The sequence below is a fragment of the Macaca thibetana genome, chromosome 1 (assembly GCF_024542745.1).
Source record: "Macaca thibetana thibetana isolate TM-01 chromosome 1, ASM2454274v1, whole genome shotgun sequence".
NCBI classification, from domain to species: domain Eukaryota; kingdom Metazoa; phylum Chordata; class Mammalia; order Primates; family Cercopithecidae; genus Macaca; species Macaca thibetana.
This window is the reverse complement of record NC_065578.1, coordinates 50,858,646-50,872,069: the sequence shown is the minus strand read 5'-3', so window position 1 is coordinate 50,872,069 and position 13,424 is coordinate 50,858,646. Positions and strand designations below refer to the sequence as shown.

General features: G+C 37.9%; 1 protein-coding gene across 8 annotated transcripts in view; it reads right to left on the bottom strand.

Annotated features, from left to right (window-relative positions):
• OSBPL9 (oxysterol binding protein like 9) overlaps positions 1-13,424 on the bottom strand; it is a 166,060-nt gene that overhangs the window by 111,582 nt on the left and 41,054 nt on the right. For 7 of the 8 annotated variants that reach the window (XM_050802915.1, XM_050802924.1, XM_050802887.1 and 4 more), the window contains exon 3: positions 974-1,052. The exons of the other annotated variant lie outside the window; for it this stretch is intronic. In XM_050802915.1, the coding sequence (XP_050658872.1) occupies positions 974-1,052 (79 nt within the window). The remainder of the gene's footprint in view (positions 1-973; positions 1,053-13,424) is intronic. 8 annotated transcript variants of the gene reach the window in all.

Below are 13,424 nucleotides of genomic sequence, written 5' to 3'. Positions count from 1 at the left end.
AAACACCTCATATAACATATCTGGCCTCTGTTAGACTTCATAACCAAAACATTTTTAAGCAGTAAATGTATTTAATATTTACTTATCTTGGCATAACTAGCATCTCTAACAGTGTACTGTTACTTGTAGTTGAGAGAAAGTGCTAACCTCTCCAAATCTTTTCATTTCTAAGTTTCTTGGACTGCTCTAAACATAAAAGAGAGATTACTCTGGAAAGGCAAAATAACAAAACCATTAATACTAAAACTAATAGTCACTCCTAATAGACAAGAGGTACTTTAGGACAGGATCATTAAAATGGACTTTTATTTGCTGGTTTAGAGTTTTCAAAGCAAGATGAAATGAGAATGATCATACAGTACCTTACCCTTTCTACCGGTGAACCATAGCATGCAATGCCGAAACACAGCAGTGGCAGATGGCATTTGACTATAAAAAGGATAATAGAGAAATGATGGCTGGCAGACAAAACACAGAAATACAGATGAAATGAATGCAAACTTGTAATTCTTGAAGCAGAGCAAAACCTTTAAGCCAAAGGTTGCCACTAAGCTTCAATTTAATTTATATTTTGTGTTTTACACAGACGAACACTGCAACCTTCACAATCAGTCTTTATACTCTTCATGCAGAAGCAGAACCATACTCCTTGATAAAGAAGATCAGCAACCTTCTGTAAACACAAGCCAGCAGCAGCAGCAGCCCATTACTCTCTCCCTTCACTGATTTTTATCCTTTAAAATTTTTCATCTCCAACTGCAGCCAGATCCACAGTCGTTTCAAATCGATCTATATCCACTGCACATACAAATCCCTGCCTAACCTGCAGTACCACTTCATCCAGGATGTTCCTATGCACTCGTTCATGCAGGATCAGTTGCAAAACCATTCAAGTCATCCAGCAAACAACCCAAAAGAGAAGAAAAGAAGCAGATGGGACTATGAAGAGAAAGAATCTCTTCTTTCAGCTCACCCTGGAAATGGAAGGTTTTCTGATCAACAGTTATTGTGAAGGTGCTGTCGTCCTCATCGTCTATACCAATCACAGCTCCCTGTGAAACAAAGAGCAAAATCCCAATAAGGCAAACAATGACATCAGCAATATTCACTACTGCTACAGCCCTGGAATACTCAATGCACCAACGGCACTGGAAGCAGGCTAGACACAGAAAAGAGGATCTGAGACTCTAGTTTTGCTTAAAGAGAAAGAACTAAAGAGAGGAGCTGGCAGGACACTCTAGTACCATGCATAGGTACACTCTATGCCTTCCTGACAGGCATAGATGTGCTGGGAGGGGGAGGGGACAAACACAGAAGCTGAATCTAGAATCTGTGTTTAAGAGCCAGCCACTGAGCCTTTCTGAACTTCAGAATGCTCTCTAAAAAGGGAGTCAAAAACCTACACCTCACCAGGTTGTTGTAAGGCTGAAAGAAGGCAGGTGCTCTTCATCAGGCTGCTTCTGCGACAGTATATACTTGTTAGTGTAGAAATGCCAGGTGACATTTGCTTCAAAACACTGTCCCAACCCCTTCTTCCAGGTGCTCCCATAACCACTTGTACATTGCCCTGCAAGAGCATTTTTCACAGTATACTGTAATTATCTGTTCATATGTCAGCGTCTTCCTACTGAACCACTATGAGATCTTAGAAATCAAGGACTATTTCATTTGATACATGGCACTTAAGTACATACTTAGTATATGTTTCTAAATAAGAGCACGAACAACTCTCCAAACTGGGGGTGGGCAGGCACACACAATGGGGAACTGAATTTATAATCTGTTTTGGGAAGGCGGACTGGGTAGGTTTTAACCCTTTTAAAAAATATTTTTTATTATTATTTTTTGAGACAGTCTCACCCTGTTGCCCAGGCTGTCCCCCAGGCTGGAGTGCAGTGGCACGATCTCAGCTCACTGCAACCTCCACCTCCCAGGTTCAAGCGATGCTTCTGCCTCAGCCTCCCAAGTAGCTGGGATTACAGGCATGTGCTACCACACCTGGCTAATCTTTGTATTTTTAGTAGAGACGGGGTTTCATCTTGTTGGCCAGGCTGGTCTCGAACTCCTGACCTCAAGTGATCTGCCTGCCTCAGTCTCCCAAAGTGCTGGAATTACAGGAGTGCCCCACCACACCTGGCCCCCTTTTCTTAATATTCAACTATATGCATTCTGTGACGACAACAGGAATTAAAGGAAGAGACAGAAAACTAAGCTAAATAGGGAATCTACTTGTCAATGTCCTTAAGAAATAAGCATCTTAAGTATTCCAGAGAGAAAGACTAGAGAACACAGAATAGGTCAAATGTCTCAGGCTGGTGATAAGAGAAGCAGTATGCTGTGGATAAAACCACAGACCTTGACAATGGGAGCTGAAATGACTCAAGGTGACAAAATACCTAATCCCATGAAAAAAGGCTACATAAGGGGACTATTCCTATACCAGGAATATTAGGGAATAGGATCAAACATTTATTCATTTCTTTCCCTGAAGCTATCTGGATGAACCCCAACTCTATCCAAATTCTATCTACTTGAATTACTTTACTTATTCCTCAGTGTCAGATGGGGTACGAAATTTTATCTCCATTTTCAAATATGGAAAGCATCTCCAGAGAGTATAATGACTTGCCCAAGGTCACACAAAGAGTTAACAGCAGATCCAGTACCAGATCACCATTGGCATGGTACCTGGCTATTCCATGACAGCAAATACAGACATACTTCAGTGGGTAAGCACATGCAGAAACAGCTCATTCTGGTTAACGTAATTTGTGGTTAACTGAGTTAACCTTCTAACTTGTGATGTATCAAATATTTCCTGAGTCATAACTAAATACCAAAATATATGCTATATACAGCTCTGGAATATATGCCTTCAAGGCACTTATATCCAGTACAGGAAATAAAACACACAAAGAGGTGACTATAATACAAGGCGAAAAGTTATCTCTATCTGGATGAACCTTGAAAACAGTATGCTAAGTGAAAGAAGCTAGTCACTAAGGATCACATGTTACATGATTCTACTTACAAAAAAAAGTCCAGAATAGGCAAATTCATAGACTGAAAGTAGATTAGTGGTTGTTTAGTGCTGGGAGGGTTGGGGTGAAATGGGGAATGGCTGCTAACGGGTATACCAGGTTTTTTACAAGGTGATGACAACATTCTAAAATTGACTACGATGACGGTTGAACAACTCTGTGAATATACTAAAAACATAAATTGTATACTCCAAGTGGATAAATTGCATAGTATGTGTATTATATCTCAACAAAGCTGTTGCAACTCACTCCACTCTCCAATGCCTATTCTTTCTTTTGAGTTCCTTAATTAAGAACCCAAATGTAAGCTCACCAAGTCTCCTAGTCAACTCCGGTAGAAACCTCCAGGTCTGCACAACTAGGTTGTGCTCATTCTACCTCTCAACTCTGAAGTTCATCAACTCGTCTCCATCCTCTCTGCTACTTCTGTAATTCAGGCTTTCATTGTTTCTTGTTTGATAACAATCTGCCTGCCTTCAGTCTGGACACTTTACAGTTAGTTCACAGTCCTTGCTACTGCTGGAGTAGTAGTTCTAAAGCACAGACTTTTATTGGAGACTCACATGTTTAAAACCTTCCTTGGCTCTCTATGAACTAACAGATAAAGTCAGCATTACTTCATAATGTCATTCAAGGATGTTCAAAATCTGGCCGAACCAACATTTCCACTATCGTCACCCAGCTTCCTTCTGCCCCACCTCACAGAGACACCATACGAATTCAGCTTCAACATTTCTTCCACACACCTCACTCATGGAAAGAGTTCAGTGCAACAGCTGGCAGCATTAACTATTCACTGTAGTTTAGTGCTCTGTGATGACAAGATCGACGGCAGTGTTATTCAACAGAACTTTCTGCAGTGATTAAAATGTTCTGTATTTGTGCTGTTCAGTTTAATAGTCACTAGCCACAAGTGGCTGTTGAACATCTGAAATATGACTAGCATGACTGAGGAACTTATTTAAAATTTTTAAATTTTAACATAATTATTTTAATATTTAAAATGTTTAAAAACATCAAGCAATTTCACTTTTTAAGGTCACTCCTCAAGCTCTATTTCTCACTATTTGTTAAACAAAAGCAAAATCCCACATCTCCCTCTAGCTACCACCTCCCCTCACATTGCTTTCAGAGAGGAGCTTTTTGAAAACTGGCTGTACCTTGACCTTTCATCCACTCCTGCAAGCCGGCTTCCTTCCTCTCACTGCACCAAACTTCTCTCTCACAGATCTCCAATGACCACATTACTACTCTAGTTTTGTTGTACAGAACTTCTCTGGAGGCCAGGCGCAGTGGCTCATGCCTGTAATCCTAGCACTTTGGGAGGCCGAGGAGGGCGGATCACCTGAGGTCAGGGGTTCAAGACCAGCCTGGTCAATATGTTGAAACCCTGTGTCTACTAAAAATACAAAAATTAGCCGGGCATGGTGGCGCATGCCTGTAATCCCAGCTACTCAGGAGGCTGAGGCAGGAGAATCGCTTCAAGGCAGAGATTGCAGTGAGCCAAGATCACACTACTGCACTCCAGCCTGGGTGACAGAGCGAGACTCTTAAAATAAATAAATAAATAAATACAAAACATTTCTCTGGAGCACCTGTTGCCCTGTTGCTGCTACAGAAACATTTCTCTCTGCGTACTTTAGATAGTCTATATGGAAGAATACATTACTTTCTGGGCCTTTGCACTTTCCCCTCTCTAACCGAAGGCTCTTTGAAGACTCGAACCTAGCTAAGTCTCCTACTCCAATCAGGTCTTGTCATGATCCTGAGCATTATTCAATGTATATATGCACAACTGATCTGATGTTCTGGTCTCTCAGTTTCTTGATTTGTTGAATGACTCAAATGAACTACATTGCTATTCTCCGTCAGTCATTTCCTATGACAAAAACCCTACACTCACACTGTCCAATATAACAGCTATTGGCCACATACTGGGTATTTAAGTTCCAATTAAAGTTAAGCAAAAATTTAAAATAAGTCCCTCAGGCTGGGTGCGGTGGCTCGCGCCTGTAATCCCACCACTTTGGGAGGCCAAGGCTGGCAGATCACCTGAGGTCAGGAGTTCAAGACCAGTCTGACCAACATGGAGAAACCCCATCTCTACTAAAAATACAAAATTAGTTGGGCATGGTGGCGCATGCCTATAATCCCAGCTACTTGGGAGACTGAAGCAGGAGAATCACTTGAACCCAGGAGTTGGAGGTTGCTGTGAACCGAGACTGCGCCATTGCACTCCAGCCTGGGAAACAAGAGCGAAACTCTCTCTCAAAAATAAATAAATAAATAAAATAAGTCCCTCAGTCACACTAGTCATATTTCAAATGTTCAACAGCCACTTGTGGCTGACTGTGAAACTGAACAGCACAAATACAGAACATTTTAATCACTGCAGAAAGTTCTGTTGGATAACACTGCCGTGAATCTTATCATCACAGAGCACTAAACCACAGTAAATAGTTAATGCTGCCAGCTATTGAACTGAACTCATTTTCATGAGTAAAGCATTATACTAAGCATTTTACACATACTATCTCACCTGAAAATAACACTACACTGAAATGTAACATATATACAAATCATAAGTGTACAAGCTCAATGAACAGAAGAGCTCCCCTTGTAACACTTCCTAATCATTAACCCAACCCTCCATTCCAAAGATAAATACTATCCTTAGCTCTAATATATTAAATTAGTTTAGTCTTTGAATTTATTTATTTATTTATTTATTTATTTATTTTTGAGATAGAGTCTCACTCTGTCGCCAAGGTTGGACTGCAGTGGCGTGATCTCAGCTCACTGCAACCTCCGCCTTCCAGGCTCAAGTGATATTTGTGCCTCAGCTTCCCGAGTAACTGGGATTACAGGCATGCACCACCACACACCCAGATAATTTTTGTATTTTTAGTAGAGACAGTGTTCACCATGTTGACCAAGCTCGTCTCAAACTCCTGGCCTCCAGTGATCTAGCCTCTCAAAGTGCTGAGATTACAGGTGTGAGTCATCATGCCTGGCCCTGTCTTTGAATTTTATACAAATGGACTCATACCACTTATTTTTCTTTGTGTCTGGCTTCTTTCATGCACCATGTTTGTAAGATTCATCCATACTGTTGTATGAAACAGTAGTTTGTTCATTTTTATTGCTATATATATCATTCCTCTTATAGATCCACAATGATCAATTCCATTGTGGATGGACATTTATGTTCTTTTCAGTTTTACATTATTAGAATAAAGCTCCTATGAATATTCTTATTCAAATCTGTTGTTATACATATATTTATATTAAATACAGATCTAGGAGAGTAAATTTCCTTGGTCACAGGATATGCATATATCAGTTTTAGAGATACTATCAAACGGTCCTCAAAAGTGATTGTGTCAACTATACTCCCATCAGCGGTATACGACAGTTTCAACTGTTCCACTAACTTCACTAACACTTTTTCACCTTAGTTATTCTCGGCAAGTAAGCAGTGACATTTCGTACTGGTTTTAATTTCCACTTCCCTAGTAACTGACAAGGTTAAGTATCTTTTCATGGTTTCTGACCATTTGAATATCCTCTTTTGTGAAATAGTTTGTTTCTTCTCCATTGACAAGACTGGACTATCTTTTTCTCATTACTTGTAGTTCTTTCTATATCATGGGTATGAGCCCTTCAATGGTTATAAATTAAGCAAGTATCTACTTCTACTCTGTTGCCTGCTTTTGCACTCACATAATGATATCTTTTGATGAAGAATTCTTAACTTTAAAGTAGTACAATGTATTGACTTTCCATTTTATAGTTCTGCTTTCTACATCTCCTTTAAGAAGTCTTTCCCAGTCCCAAGGCTATGAAAATATTCTCCTACATTATCTTCTGGAAGGCTTTACATTTGGATATCAGGTAGAGTAAATCCTCCAATTTAAAAAAATTTTTTTAAATAAATAAACATCATCAACACAGTCATAGCTAGCCATCCCAAAAGGGGCAGATGAAAGCAAATCACCATTTCTACTGGGTTCTGTATGCTGGCTGAGAAGGCAGGAATCAGGAATGGATATTCTTGGCTCTTTATAAATTTTTAGTCAGCTACACACATTACACGTACACACACACACACACACACACACAAACACTTGCCAGCATAATGACTCAAATGACTGGAAATAAACTGGGATTTGCCAGTCTAAATAAATAGACTGCCATTTATTTAGGCATTTTTTAATTTCAATAATGTTTATCATTTCCTGAGTAGAGGTCTCACTCATCTTTTGTTAATATTTATTCCTAAAAATTTGATGCCTTTTGATGCTATTATAAATGTTCTCCATTTCAAAAAATTCATGTTCTCATTGCTAGTTGTCAGTATACAGAAATATCATTGATTTTTATATAATAACTTTGTATCCGGTTATCTTGCTAGATTCAATTCTCAATTATAATAGCTATATCTATAGATTCTTTTGGATTTTCCATATGCTCAATTGAGTTGCTGTGAATAACAATCTTATTACTTCTACTCCAAGCCTTATACCTTATATGTCTTTTATTGCTTTATTCATTGGCTAGGACTCCCAACAACAAAAGCAGTCATTGGGTAAAAATTCTAAACCTTCCTGCTATGCCCTCCCACCTGAAGACTCACTTGCATCTAAACCCAGCATGCTTCCTTTCCACTTATCATAATGAAAAAGGCATCCATTCTTCTATCTAAAACCCAGTCCTTCCACACTCATGCCCCATATCCCTGCCAATTTTCAATTTCTGTCTCTCTCTTCCTGGTCTCTATTTCTCTTCTCGGTCTCTCTCTCTCTCTCTTTCTCTCTTTTTCCCAACTGCATTTACACATACTCAAGACTCAAGTCTTTACACTCTTTAGCAGCAGCCCTTTTCAATTCCATGTCTTCATCTAGCAATTGGCTAGCCTCTCTCATTCCCTTTTAGTCAAGATTATTCAGCTGTCCAATCTTTAGTTTATAATTTATTTTAATCTTCTATTCCTTGAAGGATACGTTACACATCAAGGTGACCTTCACACAAGGTGACCATACGACCTGGTTTGCCTGGAACAATCCTGGATTATTCCTGTTGCCCTGACTCAGTAATGAATAGATCCCCCTTTCATTCTCAAGCACTTCTGGCTTAAGGGATGTGGTCACTTTCCGCCACAGCCTAGCCTACAAGGCCCTTAGTGATTTGCTCCATGCCTACCTCTCTATTCTACACTTAAATAGCTTAAGGTTTACCAATTGCCCCAAGTTCTCTCCTACCACCATTTTTTGCACATGTTCCCTCTGCCTGAGACATCCTTCCTCTCCCTTTATCTGGGTCTAGAGTACTTTTTTGTTTATATCTGGTAGAGCAAAAATTCCTTTGATAATATATATATGAAATGGTGTTCTGTTGTTAAGAAAAGTTATTTGTTATACTAACCCACAAAAATACCAATGTTTTTCTTTCAACTCCACTTTTATGACTCCCATTATGCCAACATAATAAACATATATATCTTTCAGTGACCTCTCATGATTTTTTTCTGAAGGTTTCAGATGGTCAACTTCTTAAAGTTCTATCAGTACTTGAGGTCAACAAAGTGCCTGTTGCTCCAGGGTCACACTATCAAGGCACCAAACAGAAACTAGAGCTACACAATCTTGTCCTACTGGATGAATATGCTGACTTTCCCTCTTTTCCTTTTTTTTTTCTATACACACAGACATACTTCAGACATGAATCATCATTCTGATGCCAAAGACAGAAAGATAGTTTTGCTCTCATGGCTTGAGAGGGAAAAAAAGGAAAGAAACAGAATTCTGGCTATTTTGGGGCCAATCTCCCTTTGCAAAAAGAAGAGAAAAGTAGGCTGGTGAATTGGTTCCAAAAATAATTAAAAAGAATGATGACTCCTCTGGGACACAGATTGCTCACAGGCTCCTAAAAGGAATGTAGACAGTGCTAAGAATACACAGCATAGCTACTCCCATTATAACTCCACAACCACATACTTTTCATCACTGCTTAAATGACACTGGAAGTCTACTTACATTCACATGGTGCAATTAAATATGGTCCCTGAGATTTAGGCAGAACAGATCATTACTCTTTTTTAGAGATTAAGAAACTGGGACTCAAGTTTAAAAAAAAATTTTTTTAAGTTTGCCAAAGGTCCAACAACTAAAATGGAGAAGAATTCTAGGTCTTGCAAACCCTGATTTAAAGCCTGTTCTTAACAGGACATGGTGACAGTAAACAATATTCACTAATTACTTCAACAAACTTACTAAGTACCTATTCTGGACCAAGAACAGTATCAGCCAGGGGATACAAAACATGTCTATGCCCTGGAGGAACATATGGTCTAGAGAGGAGTGAGAGAATCAATAATATAGCAGGGAGCAGAATGGCTTGAGGTTCAACCTGCTCACTAAAGAAGACGCTGCATGGAGGACCTACTTTAGCATCATTCATTCATTGATTCAACAAGTATTTATTGAATTTTTAGGCACTGTCCTAGGTGCCAGTAACAGATTGGTAAACAATTTGCTTTACTTTTGCATTCAACATTTTACCTTCTTGTTCCCCCTTACATGAATTGAAAGTATGTAACTTGTCTACATTTTGAGTATTCTTTTGTCTTTTTTACCAATTTGTATGCATTTGGGGGGATTTTTTTGTCTTCTTTATTAATATGCAGGAGTTATTTATATATACACGGAATATTAATCCTTTGCTAATTGATGTAAGTATTTTCTCTTCTGTCCATGAGTTGTCTTTTCCCTTTTACTGTGGTATCTTTTTTTGTTCAAAGGTTTTAAATTTTGAATGTTGTCAAATCCACAAATATTTGCCATTGTGGTTTATACTTTCTGCTCTATCTCGACATCATAAAGATATCACCTATGCTTTTTTTCTAAGTTTAAAATTTCATTTTATACCTCTTATACATCTGAAATTTGTTTTTGTGTATCACATTGGGTAAAGAGTAATATTCTTTTTTTCATATGGACACCCAATTGATCCAGCTTCATTTACAAAGTGATAATGTCTGATTTGTAATGCTCTATCATATACCAAATTTCCAGCTTATTCCAAGGCCCAAATCCAAATGGTTCTGTTTTTCAGCTTTCTCTTCCATTCCACTAATCTATTTCTTTCTCTTATAACACCACCATACCATTTTAATTACCATAGTTTCATTTAAAAACCTTAATATCTGGAGCGGCAAGTCCACCAACACCTTATTCTTTAAAAATATCTCTCCACTTTCCCAAATTTTAAATGACTTTTAGAATCACCTTGTCAAGTTCTTTGATAGTCTAATTTTGTTGATGTATACTTTTTTGAGAAATTATCCATTTTTCATGTAAGCTTTCAAATTTATTGGCAACATATATTTGTAGTAGCTTCCTGCCAATTTTTCATCTCTACTATTATGTACTTATCTTTTTCCATTCTTAATATTATTTGTGCCTTTGTTTTTTTCCTCCCAATCTAACGGGGGTTTATTTTATTACTGTTCTCACAGAATCACAGTTCAGTTTGTTTATGCTCTCTACTGTTTATTTCCCATTTCATTAGTGTATTCTTTTTGTTATTTTCTTCTTTCTATTTCCTCTGCTATTACTTTTCTTTTCCTAATTTTAAAAATGTAATGCTTAGATCATTAATTCTCAATCTGTCTTGTAATATATTCATTTAAGATTATAAATCATAGACTTCCATAGATGCAGTTTTAACATGTGGTTTTCTCATTATTGTTCAGATTTAGATATTTCACGATTTCTATTATGATTTCTACTTTCACCAATGAATCATTCAGAAGTATATGTCTGAGGTGGGTGGCTACTGTTTCGTCAAGGACCCTTTAGAATTTCTAATTTATTCCATTGTTGTCAAAGAATGTTATCTATGTGATACCGTGTCTTTGGTATTCTCTTTTTCCATAATAATTTAATTTATTTTCTTAGTATTCTATGTCTGACATTAATTCTGTTTCCCAGCTTTCTTATGGTTAGCACTTGCCTGGAATATATTCTCGCATCACTTTCTCTTTCATTTAATTTTTAATTTGTAATTATGAAATAGTATAAACATTCATAAAATATAGCACTAATGACATCTACGTACCAATCACAGAGGTTAAATAGATGTTTACATCTTGCCCAAGGGAGGATATTTTCAATATTAAATTCATAGAGAAGGGAAAGAGCTTACAAAAAGGCTACTGAATTGACAAGAAAAGCCAGAATGAATAGAGTGACTTTTCACAGTGAAATGACAAGACAATTGATAAAAGTTCTTACAGGATACAGATCCAAGGGAAAAAGGAAGACATTCTTAAGGTTATACAGTAACCTAAAACTAACACCTTATAGAATTGTGGAAAAAAAAAAAAAAAGTCATGGTATCAATGAAATAGGGCACTAACAGAAGTCATTACTGTAAATATTAATATTCTGTCATGGTGCACCACTGACCTCTCTCATGAGAGACTAAAAGAAAAGAGAATAGATAATGCATCCCTCAGGAAATCACATTCAATTCTGATACCCAGTACAACAGGTAAATGGAATACTCAGTTTCACTGGATGGAGTAAAAGAGGGTTACTCTAAATCATATGTGGATTAATAGTTTTCAAAGATGTATAACACATTTACCATTAAAACCTTGTTTAATATAATTCATTTTTCTTTGGTGATTCCTAAGGCCCTTTAGAATTCTTCAGCATCTGGGATTCATCTGTATTAACAGAAATTACGAATTACAAAAAAAACCTACCATTCATTTAGATCCTATTAAGCTCCAAACACTGTGTTTGAGTACTTTTCAAATTTTACTAACTAAATTTGGTACTCACAATACTATGAGTAAATGGCATGATGCCTAGCCCACAGATATGGAAAATAGGGCTCAGAGTTGAAAAGTTGCCTCAAATCACAATGCCAGAATATGGCAGAATCTAAATCTGAATTTCATTATATACATGCCCTGTATTTGTTTTTGCCACTACACCCTACTTTTTTTTTTTTCTTTGAGACAGGGTCTTCCTCTGTTACCTAGGCTGGAGCGCAGCAGTATGATCTCAGCTCACTGCAGCCTTGACCTTCTGCACTCAAGTGATCCTCCCACCTCAGCCTCCCAAGTAGCTGGGACTAGAGGTGTAAGCCACCACACCCAGCTGATTTTGTTCATTTTTTTTTTGTAGAGAAGAGGTCTCATTATGTTGCCCAGGCTGGTCTCAAACTGCTGAACTCAAGTGATCCTCCTGCCTTACCCTCCCAAAGTGCTGGATTACAGGCATGAGCCACCAAGCCCGGGCCACACTGCCTCAAATGTTGTCATGTCTCCATTTTCCAGATATTATCTGAAAATGCCAATGTTTTCTTTTTGACTAGTATGGGAAGGGATCAGACCACAGGACCCAATCAACATTTTACTTCTTCATCAAGGAAAGGGCGCCATCTAGTGGCACACACTTCGTAACCAACACAAAGAAAGTTTTTCACTTTTCTGCTTTCCTCCACTGGTTTTACACTGCCTTACAATAACTAACGGTATCTGAATTCACTCTTCTAGTCCAGAGGAATGGGAGCCTAGTAACATTAAGAATTGAACAGGGCTTTGAAATAAGACCCAAGTCCAATCTCAGATTCACCATTTCTATGTGACCTTGATAAGTTACTAAGAGTAGTTTGAGTCTCAGTCTCATTATCTGTAAAATGAAATATGAGCATTTACCTACCAGGGTTATGATGGGAATGTGTATGAAAATTATCTAGCACAGCACCTGATCTGGGTTTCCTCTATGGTTCCTTTCTCCATTCTCCTTTTATGTACCCTATATTCACACGGGTGTTTTGCTTTGTTTTTTTAGAAAATATATCATACCACTGGCTCATATTATGTTTAAGTAACTCCCACAGTTCTTTTGTATGCAAACCATAGTAAAGGCAAATTTCCCAACACTTACTGATTATTTTTATAAATACACAAAATTAACAATAAGCATTTTTGAGTATTTATTATGTGCCAGGCAATTGTGACAGTGAATAAGAACTTATTATCCAAGTGGAGAAAACATTAAAATTAACATGTAATACAATGTAACAAGTAATTTCACGGCTCTAAATTACAAATACAAAAAAATAGGCCGGGCATGGTCGCTGGTGCCTGTAATTCCAATGCTTTGGGAGACTGGGTTAGGAGGACTGCCTGAGGCCGGGAGTTAGGAGACTGAGTTAGGAAGACTGCCTAGGCAACACAGTGAGATCTTATCTCTTAAAAAAAAAAAATTTTTTTTTTAATTAGCCAGGTGTGGTGGTGCACACCCGTAATTCTAGCTACTCAGGAGGTTGAGGTAGGAGGATTGCTTGAGGCCAGGAATTTGGGGA